The sequence below is a fragment of the Clarias gariepinus genome, chromosome 6 (genome assembly GCF_024256425.1).
Source record: "Clarias gariepinus isolate MV-2021 ecotype Netherlands chromosome 6, CGAR_prim_01v2, whole genome shotgun sequence".
NCBI lineage: Eukaryota > Metazoa > Chordata > Actinopteri > Siluriformes > Clariidae > Clarias > Clarias gariepinus.
The window spans coordinates 32386318-32398524 of NC_071105.1; the positions used below are offsets into that span (position 1 = coordinate 32386318).

Sequence of the window (12207 nt, forward strand, 5' to 3'; positions counted from 1 at the left end):
AGCCAGCACATAGTTTCTCTTGTTGGAATGAACTTTGCTGCCAGCAGGGCCTTTGGGTCCTCCCAGGAATTCCCTAAAAACACGACTGAATCTGAAATTCAAGAGTGTTCAGAAGACACGCTCGATAAACATGGGCTCAGAACAGCAACAGCTGCTGAAACGTTCACTGTTCGATTCCGCATTACGGCTTGATTTTCTGCTATATACGTCTTCATAGAGGAATGTTTCTTAACCGCAAATATATGAATTGCCAACACATTAGCAGGGCTGATCAAGGAAACATTTCCTGAAATAAAAAGTACTCACGCGACAGTGAAATGATAATCAACTGTGTTTTGGCGGTTTTTACGACTCCCATTTAATCAAGTATTGTTAGTTGTCATGTGACAATACGTAAGGCATAAGCACATAGAAAACCTGCTATAATAAAGCACTGACACTGGAGACTCCTTACACAAATGCTATTTACTCTGTAGTGTCCCTCATACAGGTCCCCACAAAAACAATACCATATGACATTGAGGGCATTAATGAAATCCTGTGGTTTGCAGCCAAACTACTGTAAGAGGAAGAAAACACTTCCTGATCAATTAGAACTGAGAATTCAACAGCACTGTGGTATAATCAGTTATACATAATATTGTGGCATAGCAGCAACACAGATCTAGTTGATTTGTCCTCTACACATCTCAGCCTCCTTCTAGTAGCAGTGCCACATAGATGACCACATTAGGTACTCTACCACCCGAAAAATAACTGCCTAGAAATGAACCCATGATGGACCCTTTCTAATGTATACTGGCTCTTACAGAACATTTACAGCAACAAATTGAAGTTGAGTTAATTCTATACATAGCGTCTACATAAGGTAGCTGGATGTGATAAAAAGTTTAACGAGTACAGTTCCAACGAACCCTCATTCTAAACGTAAATATTTCTGCATTTCGAAGGGAGGGAAGACAGCAGATACAATATGTGGCTGACTTACAGGTCATAATGCTGGTTCCACTTGGGGTCCAGTGTATTCCTGACGGTGTCTGTCGAGTGGCACTGACCTGAACCATCCACCACAACTTTAGCAAAGGGGTCTGGCAGTCCTAATGGGATAAAACAAGGAAAAAACATGAACACAAAATTGTCAAGTATATTCACATTCTACAGTTACATGTCGGGCGAGGAAGTTTGGGGACAGAAGGTCTTTGTCAAACTTCTTCGTGTCTTTTCCACATGATTCCTGGTCAGGGTCAGCATTTCTCTGTGTATACTTGTGGTTGATTGAGATTTGATTGATGGTTGTGTTATCTGCATATTAATATTCATGCTCTTATTGTAGTTGAGTGAAGAGTGAATATAGTAGTAGAATCCAACACAATCTGGAGACTAAGAAAGAATGAAGTATAATATATTTACATTTGTTTACTCTTTAAGCAAAAGCATTTAAGCCAGAATCCATTCATGTCACGAGGTCCTAGCTTTGGGTTAAGAGTATCTGCACACAACACTGGGCCTTTCTTATCTAGGAGCTTACTGGACACACTGTCTGCACCACTTTCCACTTTCTTTCTATAACAAGGTTAAAAAAATGAACCTTTTAATGATGGCAGTGCACATTTCAAACATAAATTGATTTCAGTTGTTTCTTAAGAAGGTTAACAAACAACAGATGCATCAATTTAATCAGCAGCTACTTTGCTTGAAGTTCTCCAAAAGTATTGTCATTGTGGTAAACCTTCTGCCAGACATCATTTCTTTTTTTCTTCATCTTTACAAGCAGACAGATTAGAATGACAGATTACAGAACCCAGATGCTGCTATGAAAACTCTTTGTGCATGAGCTATCAAGAGGACGTTATCATTTACTTATAGAACTATAATTTGTGACCAGACAACACCACATTCAGTTGTTTTCCGCACAACGTTGAACGTTCTGCTTCTCACTGAGAGTCGGGATTTCGCCACGTGCAATCCCACAATGTCATGTAGCTGCTGGCTACATTAACCTGTAGGTCAAAAGTTCAAACTGACGGTGCAAACTTTGCAACACAGGGTGTGGTGGAGTCACTTAAAATGTTAAATACTTAAAGTTCCTTGTTTGCTAATTAACAAATTGTAACAGCATAAAAAATACCTACATATACTACCGCTCAAAAGTTTGGAATCACTTTCTAACTCCATGGTGGTTCCTGATTTTTATTTCTTTCAACATTGTAAAGCTATCTCATTAGAACAGTTAAATGTTGGGATGCATCTGCTAGTCATGATTAAAGCCTTTGTAAAGGCTCTAATCCGTGGTGCTGTTAATTGGTGATTTTTGAGGCTGGTAACTCTAAACGAACTTCTCTTCTGCAGCAGTGGTAAGTTTTGGTCTCACTTTTCTGGGAAGAACTTCGTGAGAGACAGATTCATTATGGTGCTTGATGGGTTTTGCAAATGCATTTGACGATACTGTTCTTGCAAGAACTATTCCAGAAAGGCTGACCTCCATGTAAATCCCTAAACAAAAACAAAGAAATGTGCAGGTGATTCCAAACTTTTGAGCGGCAGTGTAGAACAGGATCAATAATGTCTTCGCCCGTGTCTTTAGATTTAGTTAATTTCAAGGTTGAGATTGCCTTAGTGTAATAAAGAAATAAAACATTTCTGAGTGGAATGATGTGGTCTTATGAGAAAGGGATTTACTCTTATTATTCTGAAGTGGAACATGTTTCAATGACTAAGTATTTTCTCCAAGTATGGTGAGACGGGTTGTATCCAGAGATCAACCTTAACATCCTGATGACTCTCCACTGGCAGAAAATTTCATATATTAAAAACAAAAAAAAATCATATCAATAACCTGTTTCTTAATTTGCTTTTATTTTGTTTTATTATTGCAATAACTTGTGTAAGTAGTTTCAAAATAAATAATAATCATAAGGTGAATTAACAAACGTGATTTGAATTACAGCCTGCTTTTATAGCTCTAATGTAAAACTATAGAAGCTTTAAACATGGTTCTGAACGTGGTGTTAGAGCTAGCAACACACTAGCTCTAGCTGTAACAGCTGATAAAAAGTAGGCAAAAGTTGGTAATGTTGGTAAGGCGTCAGGAAGTTAAAACTATTACAGAGAACTTCGTCCACACTGTACAGATTCTTGGTGATTCACAAGTAAAGACTCCCTTACTGAGAAATAGTAATGAGCATATCTTTTACCGTGTATGTTTAAGTGTGGTTTTTCTCAGGCTGTGATACTGCAGTGGAAGCATGCGTATAGGGTAGACTTGTTCAGACACATTTACGTGTATGCCATGTTGGTATTTCCTGTTATGGTGGTGTTTATAGAAATGTCCATGTCAAAGGGAAAGGACAATAAAACAGGAGGGTATATACACTCAACGGCCACTTTATTAGGTACACCTGTTCAACTGCTTGTTGACGGAAATATCTAATCAGCCAATCATATGGTAGCTGCCAATGCATTTAGGATGTTATAAGTGGTCAAGATCATTTAAATCAAGCATCAGAATGGGGAAGAAATGCTTTGATCGTAACATGGTTGTTGGTGTCAGACAGGCTGGCCTGAATATTTCTGAAACTGCTGATCTCCTGGGATTTTATGCACAAACATCTCTAGGGTTTTCAAAGAATGGGCTGAAAAGGAGAAAATATTTAATGGCTGAAGTTCATTGGAAGAAAATGCCTTGTTGATGTGAGGGGGTAGAGGAGAATGGCCAGACTGGATCAAGCTGAAAGGTAACTATTACTAAAGTAGCATCTTGTTACAACAAAGGTATGCTGAAGAGTATCTCTGAATGCACAACACATTAAACCTTAAAGCAAATGGACAGCAATGTCAAGACTTCAGCCTGTGCCACTCCCATCATCTGGAAAAATATTGTCTGTTCTGATTATTCTCGATTTCTGCTGTGACATTTGGATGGTAGAGTGTAAACAGCATGAAAACATGGATCCATCCTGCCCTGTATCAATTGTTTAAGCTGGTTATGGTAGTGTAATGATGTGAAGGATATTTTCTTGGCACACTTTAGGGCTCCTTAGTACCAACTGAGCATCATTTAAAAGCCACATCCTACCTGAGTAATGTTGCTGACCATGTCCATCCTTTTATGACCACAGGATAATTCACCAAGTTAAAATCATCTCAAAAAGTCTTCTTGGACATGACAATGAGTTCACTATACTTAAACGGCCTTCGTGGTTATTAGATCTTAATCCAAAAGAGCACCGGTGGGATAAGGTGGAACGCGAGCTGTGCATCATGAATGTGCAGCCACCATATCTGCAGAAACTGCATGATGCCATCATGTCAATATGGACCAAAATCTCTAAAGGAATGTTTCCAGCTCCTTGTTTAACCAATGCTATGAAGAATTAAGGCATTTGTGTGCAAATCAAATTTCCAACACACTCCAAGTCTGTCTGAATTATGTGGTGATTATATTAAAGAATGTTCCTGTTACACAAAATGTAGTCATTCAGACAAAACATCAATCACCAGTCAAAACAAACATGCTGTACGTAGTTTTTGCCCTCAAGCTGTGGAAGCTTATGTAGTTAACAAAATGTCTCAGATTGTGGCCAGTTCTTCAGTAATGTCACTTAGACTCTCATAAATACAGTTTACAAAATGTCATGAGGAATTAATCAGTTAAATCTTCGCTGTGTTCACCCTCATCACACCAGCTGTTTCCTCTTGTGAAAATAAAGCCCTTAATACAGACTCTATGAACCTATAGTCTACTTAATAAAACAATCATGCTGTTTTAATTGGAAAACTGTCTATATAAAACATTGCACAGTGCATATGGCATTAACTACCAGAGAGTTATGCACATAAATGATTAAAAACAGTGACATGCAGCATTCAGTGCACTCGGTTTAACTGCATAGCAGTGTGATTTACAGGGATAGAAAAATAATGTTTTTTGTATTATATTAAATAATATCCCAAATCGTAAAATACATTTTTTAGCCTTAGAGTAGAATTTTTGTCAATTTGATTTAGAAAAAGTTACTTTTGTTAATAAATAGAAACCAAAAAAAGAATGATATTAAAAAGATGCTTTTTTTAATTACTTTAAAACAATGTTTGTCTATATTAATGAATTTGAATAAATAGCCTAGTAGCTATGAAACTTTAAGGGGTTGAATAGAGAACCTACTCTCTAAAAGGGCGGCATCTCAGGCGCATTAACACTGTGTTCCCAACATTGATTGAAGTCATTGCATCAGAAACTATTTTTTCACATTTTTTATGTCTGCCAGTTTTCAACAAAAAGCAGCAGTATTGTCAAAGAATTAACAGATCAATAACATTATTGGCCCCCACACAGTTTATTCCACTGTCCAGCCTCATAGGTGTGTTGTTTATGTTGCTAATCAATGTAAGTTTAAGGTTATAAGCTGTTTTCTGGTTACAATGTTTCTGATTGTACCTGTACATAGAAAAAGGTTTATACGGTAAACAGCGTGTGTGATCAAGAACACTCATTTGAGTACTGATTCTGAACGAGCCAAATATGTGTTAAAGGGGTCATACGGTCCTACATGCACTTTTTCAAGCTGTTTGGACTGAAATGTGTGTTAGGAGAGTGTGTACACAACCACTCTACAATGATAAAGAGCCGCCCAGTGATTTTCTTTTCATTTATTAAAATAAAATCACCAGGCTCGGTGAGTGTAATTTCTTTTTCTATGAATCTTTGCAGATCGCCTTTTCCAATAATCACGATGAATGCGGAGTGTAAGTTAACTTATACTCTCATAGAACATGGTTATGGCTTCTTCTCTGTGTACATCCGTCTCTATATAATCCCTAATCGCACGTTTAAAATAAACAATGCATTAAGGTGATTGTCTAGTTGCAAACTGTGTACGTAGTCGGAAAACTATATTATGCTTACCTTTGTAATGTTAGATGGTTTATAACGGTGTCTGTCAATGATTAAGAAGTCATGTAAACACATCAGTAAACACATCACGTTCGTATCTCTCTCAGTAAGTTTCTCCGCTTTTGTTGTTGTTGCTCACGGCAGGGTAACAGCCCATTAATTCATGCCCATGCAGTGATGAGAAAGACAAATCACGTCGATGCATGTCCATTCTTTTAATTTCTGCGTTGTCAGGCGATATTACAAACTTCCGGGTGAGTTGGGTACTTAAATCAAACCAAAAACTACTTAAGAAAACAGGCTCAGGCTCTATATTCCAGCTTCTCTCACATTTTCGCACTTTGGACTGCATTACCCACAAAGCATTGCCCGCACTGGACTACACTCCCGTGGCTATCTCGTGTGTTGTGAAGACACGCCCCACAGAACTGGGGGGCGGGCTCAGCAGAGGTCATTAGCATTTAAAGAAGCATGTACTGAAATAGGTTGCTGAGAACAGAGCTAGTTTTTACCAGGTAAAAGTAGTGTTTTTTACACAACCCTTGAGATTTTTTAATCAAAGTATATTACAAACTTTTCATTAGGACCTTAAAGAATCATATTAGCTTATGAAAAATGGGACTGGATGTCCCCTTTAAACATCTATGAGAGCTGAGCCCCCTTAACTAAAAATCCTAGAAACGCCCCAGTCCATTTAAATCCTCCTTCTAATGTGCCATTTTAGTTTTTATGTACTGTAAATAAGCTACTGCTAAACATTGCCCTGCCAGAGAGAGACCTGCAGAGCTGAGCAACTCACCAGAGTAGGGTATCTTCTTATATGATGTCACAATAGGGGGAATATTTTAATCAGCCTGTTTAAGCCCCAGGCAGTACAATACAAAAATGGATTTGTTACATGGACACCCGAGACCCTTTTTACTAACTTTTTGCTTTGTACTTAAATGTTATTAGAGGCAATAAAAAGGATGTTGTGTCGCTTTTAAATGTTGGGAAATTGTTGTGGTGTAAAGAGGAATAAAACATGTAATAAGTTGAAGATTATCTTCAGGGTGGCATCAGAAACTCTTTCCCAAGTATTTACTATTGTTCTATAAAAGCACATTGCATCACTTTATCCTCTATTTTATTTCTTTTTACTGTAAAAACTGCTACAAGAAAAATTTACTACTTAAGGTGACAGCAGAATTTTCAAACTGGTTACTTACTGAAAAAGTCCTTCTTTGACAAGTTCTTCGCACAGAGAACTGAAATAGAGAGAAACAGGAGTTACTGCAGTATCGGTGTCGACAATAATGACACAAAACAAAACAGCACATTAACATTTCTAACTCAAGTAAAAAAAAAAAATGAGAACACCACAAAGCCATATCCATATACTGTAAGTCACACAGGTTGTGTTCAAGCAGCGGGTATATAATGGGTGTTTGAAACTAGCTAGGGTACGTTATTGGGACCTATTACAGAGCACTGTGGGATTTTGTAATGGATACACTCCATTATGCTTTGGACATGAATACAAAAAGGCACATGAAAACACTTAGCGCAAATGTTCTCCAGCTGATTTTATATTTTTTCCCTTCTTCCTTTCTTTTTTTTTTTTACTCCATGTACTGCAGGTTTCGTGTCATGAATCCCTGTTTGTTGATGGCTTGTTTACAGGAAAGTTTGTCACAAAAACAGCCACCAAGTCTCTTAGCAAATCCGTCAATTCAGCAGGACTAATAATCAGCGATAGATCCACAAACAGGCATCTCGTGCATGTCTAAAACCACACCCTATGTTCCAAGTACAGTGGAGAATATCCCGATTCCTCACAAAATCTCACTAGGCTTCTCAATAAGTATCACCCAGTGATTACAGAATACCCATAATGCACAATAATGTGTAGCCTTTATACTGAGGGTGTGCTAGCAAATGTGGCATTCTAAATCCTGAAGTTGAGTTCTGTTCCCCATATTAGTGTACTACATACAGTAGTGTATGTGATTATGCAATGTAGGGCAAAGGAATTAGTTACTTCCAGAACTCTGCTTGGTTTGTACTGTAGTTTCTAGACATTTGTAGAATTTGCATAAAAATAAATAGTGATGTTTATTTATAATTCATTTTTTTTTTACTAAACAGAATTGTAAAAGATCTAATGGACACCAACTATTCATGCGGTTCAAGTTGGGGCCACACTGATACCAGACAACTGAGAAAAGAGAGCACAGAGCTTAAACTGGGTAATTACTCGGGCTTATGATTAACCTTGCTGATACATAGCTTAGTTAAGTCTGTGTTATGGAAAACGACAGAAAAAACAAGGGAAAAGTTAATATTTGTTAAATTACCAAGTAGATATTCTGTACAAGTAAACCTGGACTGTAATTATTTTTAGCACATGTGGGAAACGTTCCATGAATTTGACAACCAGAAAAACAAAACAAAACATATGAACATGAATAAGTATATGAAAAATATGAACATAAATCTATATAAAGAAAGTTTCTTTTTAAATTCTTTCCAGTTTTAAGAACTCAATTGAAACTTTAGACATTTCATTTTAAGAGAATAAAATGTTAAAATTGCAAACACAATTACCAAAATGCCAATCAGTGTAAAACTCTAATCCCTCCCTGTTGGGAATGGTGTGCTGAAAGTTTTCTCAGGCATCCGACTAAAGGTTTTCTAAAAATTCCTGTTGACTGGACAACCGCATTGCCCTGAATTTTGCAGGTGACCTTACAAAACCCTTTGGCCGGGTCTCCAGGGCGCAGCGGAACAAAAACATTATGTTTTCAGGTTATGAGAACCTTTTTCATACCCATGACGAATCACTTTGACACAAAAGACACAGCACACACAAGGGCTTGAAAGACTTTAATACTTTGATAAAAATTATGTTGATCGAAAATAATTTACTTTGGAAAAACAGCCTTTGAAATACACAATACATTTTACATGCCACAACGTTAGTCTCCTCTCTCATATAATCCAAGAACCAAAGCTCTAGCACCTACACTTTCTGTCCTCTCTCTCTCTCTCTCTCTCTCTATATATATATATATATATATATATATATATATATATATATATATATATATAAATAAATATCTATATAATATATAGATATATAAATTCTGTAAATTCTTTCTAAGGTGATACGTTTGGTTTCTTCCATATTTCAGAAGTACATCCTTACCAAGATCTCTTTATAAGCAAATCTGTTTTGCTGAAATATTGTAAGTCTGTCACTAACTAACTCCTGGGAAAATCATAAATACACTAAGCAGGTAAATCATAAATTCACTAACCAAACTAACTAATGCAAGTAATTTATACAATAATGCAGCAAAGAAAATATATTCATTAATACAAGTCACTTATAAGTATGAGGTTGAAGCACCAGTGGATTAGAAAACATGGTAAAATTATCCTTCTGGAAAAGTGACCTCTTGACTCCTTCCAGAATGTGAATGAAGCGTCGAGTGCTAAAACCTCAACACCCCTGCTCAGTGGAGACACCAGCTTGTCCAACTTATGCCACATCCGTCCTACTACTATATCCATTACATGGCTGCTCTAACATAACGCTGATACGGCACACCTAAGAACGGTGATAAGCGAAGATCCCACCTGTGCCTTTCAAAGGCCAAAAAGGGGAAAAGAAAAAAAAAAACACTCCGGCAGATTTCAACTGCCATAATGACCCAGTGACCCAGAATTGCCATGAGGTAAAAGAGATGAAAGCCAACACCACTGGAAGAGTCTCATATGGAGTGGAACAGCACTAACATGGTGAGAAATTCCAGAGAAGGGAGGCTGCTGATTGCCGCAGTTGCTCCTTTTCATCAAGAATGTGTGATGTACGACCCTGAGGGAGTCTGAAATTCAATCCCTAGCTATAAATGCAAAACATTTTAGGCTTCAAAACTGGGGCAAATTGCCAAAGGATGTTATCATTATATGGTGAGTAACAAGTGCTCTTGATATTACTGTAATGTTTATAGTGACATTTTTTTTTTTTAAGATTTTGCCTTGGTATGTTCTTAATGTCAATTGCTGTTCAGAACATCTACGTTCTTTCTTAATTGTTTGATCTAAAGCAATAAATATAATAACAATAATAATAATAATAAAAACTGAGAAAAGGCAGTTATAATTTAAGGCCCCTCATTAAACTGATCAAACCACCAGCTTTGTCCTTACATACAGTAGACACTCAACATGTTTGTGTGTGTTGTTTTTTGGTTGGTACAACTGAAAGATCTAGAATTAGTGGGAAGTAGCGGGAAATGTATAATGGAAAACACAAAATGCGAATCGCACAATCTTTAACAGATATAACAGACTATTAAAGTATTGTTCATGCTAAATACGGATCAGCCACGACATGAAGACCTGTCCTAATAAATGTCCCCTTTTGCTGCCAAACAGCTATGTCTCGGCAAGGCATAGAGAAGCCCTCTGATGGTGTGCTGTTGTATCTGGCAACAGGTTAGCAGCAAATCCTTTATGGAACTGAAAGTTGTAAGGTGGATCAGACTTTTTTGTCGCACATTGCACAGATACTTAGATTGAAATTTGCAAAATCTTGAACTTTTTGCTACGTTCCTGAAACCATTCCTGTTTTTTTCAGTGTGGCAGGGTATTTCATACTTCTGAAAGAGACCATGCCATTAGAGATCAATGGGGTGGTACATGGTCTGCAAAATAACATCCGCCAGGAACCAAGATTCCCCAACAGAACACTACTCAGAGAATACCTAATCAATAAACCTTGTGCACCAAGACCGTCACTTGTTCACTAATTATCCTTTCTTGAACCACATTTGGTAGGTACCAACCACCTGATATGAGGAACACCCCACAAGACCTGCAGTTATATCGATCCTCCGACCCACTCATGTAGCCATCACAATTTGGTCCTTGTCAAAGTTGCTCAGATCCATATTTTTGTCCTTTGTTTCCTGCTTCCAAAACATCAAAGTTTAAAACTGGTTGTTCATTTTCTCCCTTATGACATTTTGGAGGTGCCTTATAACCAGACAATTTTATACATTTTTACTCATCAGTGGTTTGCAGTTCTAGCAATGACTGTTCATAATTGGTTGCTTGATCTCACATAGGGAAGCCTTTAATTGTGGAAACAAAAATCATGTAATCATGCTTTTTGAGAAAGCAACACAGTGTATTGAAATGGTGCTGTGCCTCCACAAGCCACCAGATCAGTTTTAATGCACACTTGTTCAGATTCCACACTATCCTAGAACTCCACTGAAGTAAAGAGACCATCCATTCTAAAACATATTACATCTTTTTTTTTGATAGAAGTGAACAGCACTGTCTAACACATTTGTCCAATGTCAGGTTATAACCGGATGCTTTCTAAGCCATCAAACCATTCGTGAACCCTTGTGCATTGTGGATAGGGGTCAGGGTCATTCTGGTAAAAAACAGTTCAATCACAATGGAAATATTTTATCACAGAGGAAAGATAATTCTTGATCACATTTAATCCAAGCCATGCTAGCTAGCAAAATGCATCTTAATATAGGCCTTAATTATGCTGTATGGAATAAATAGTCAGAATTATGTTTGTGTTAACAAAAGTTCAGGAAAGCCACAAATCAAGCCAACTACTGGCAGGTTGTTACAGCCAAATCAAGTAAAGTGGGGAATCAGAACTGCTGGTTCCTCCTTGCCCTGAGGCCTACAGTGGAGCAGCACCAAGAGGCCCAATGCAACCTACACCATTAGACCCATTATATGATGGAGCTATGCCAAAAGCAATAATGCCAAGATGTACCACTGAGGTCATGAAACTGCGATGGAGAGGCCCATGATTGAGTTGCACAGGCCCTGAGACCTACAATCAAGCTGTATTAGGCAGCCCAAATCAGAGCTGAACCAGTGAACCCATGAAAGACCAATACAAGGCTCCATAGGCCCCATGTTAACGCGCTACAAAGAAACATAATAAGGAGCTGGTTTATGAAACATACAACAGAGCCGCAACGTGAAAGCTGAAAGTGAAGCTGAACCACTAAATGAAATGACAGATCCATGCAAGCCCGGATGCTCCTTGTAATGGAGCTGTGGCAAGAGGTATACAAAGAGGTGAGCCCATGATCAAGCTATGGCATTTTAACCACTTGAAATCCTAGATCATACAAAAAAATCCTAAAGTGGCCCAAATTCCTGGCAGCAGAGGCACTGGTGGGGACCCAGTGCCTACTTCCAACACTGGCCTTGGGGTTTGCGGCTTACTTGAGGCCAAACAAACACATTCAGCAACCTTTAACTGAGAAGGAGGTTGAAAATAGATG

General features: G+C 37.8%; 1 protein-coding gene across 1 annotated transcript in view; it reads right to left on the reverse strand.

The window, feature by feature from the left end:
- LOC128526615 (E3 ubiquitin-protein ligase SMURF2-like) overlaps positions 1-12207 on the reverse strand; it is a 59137-nt gene that overhangs the window by 25804 nt on the left and 21126 nt on the right. The window contains exons 2-3 of the mRNA XM_053498644.1: positions 7102-7140; positions 989-1097 (exon numbers count right to left, since the gene is read on the reverse strand). Of these exons, the coding sequence (XP_053354619.1) occupies positions 989-1097; positions 7102-7140 (148 nt within the window). The remainder of the gene's footprint in view (positions 1-988; positions 1098-7101; positions 7141-12207) is intronic.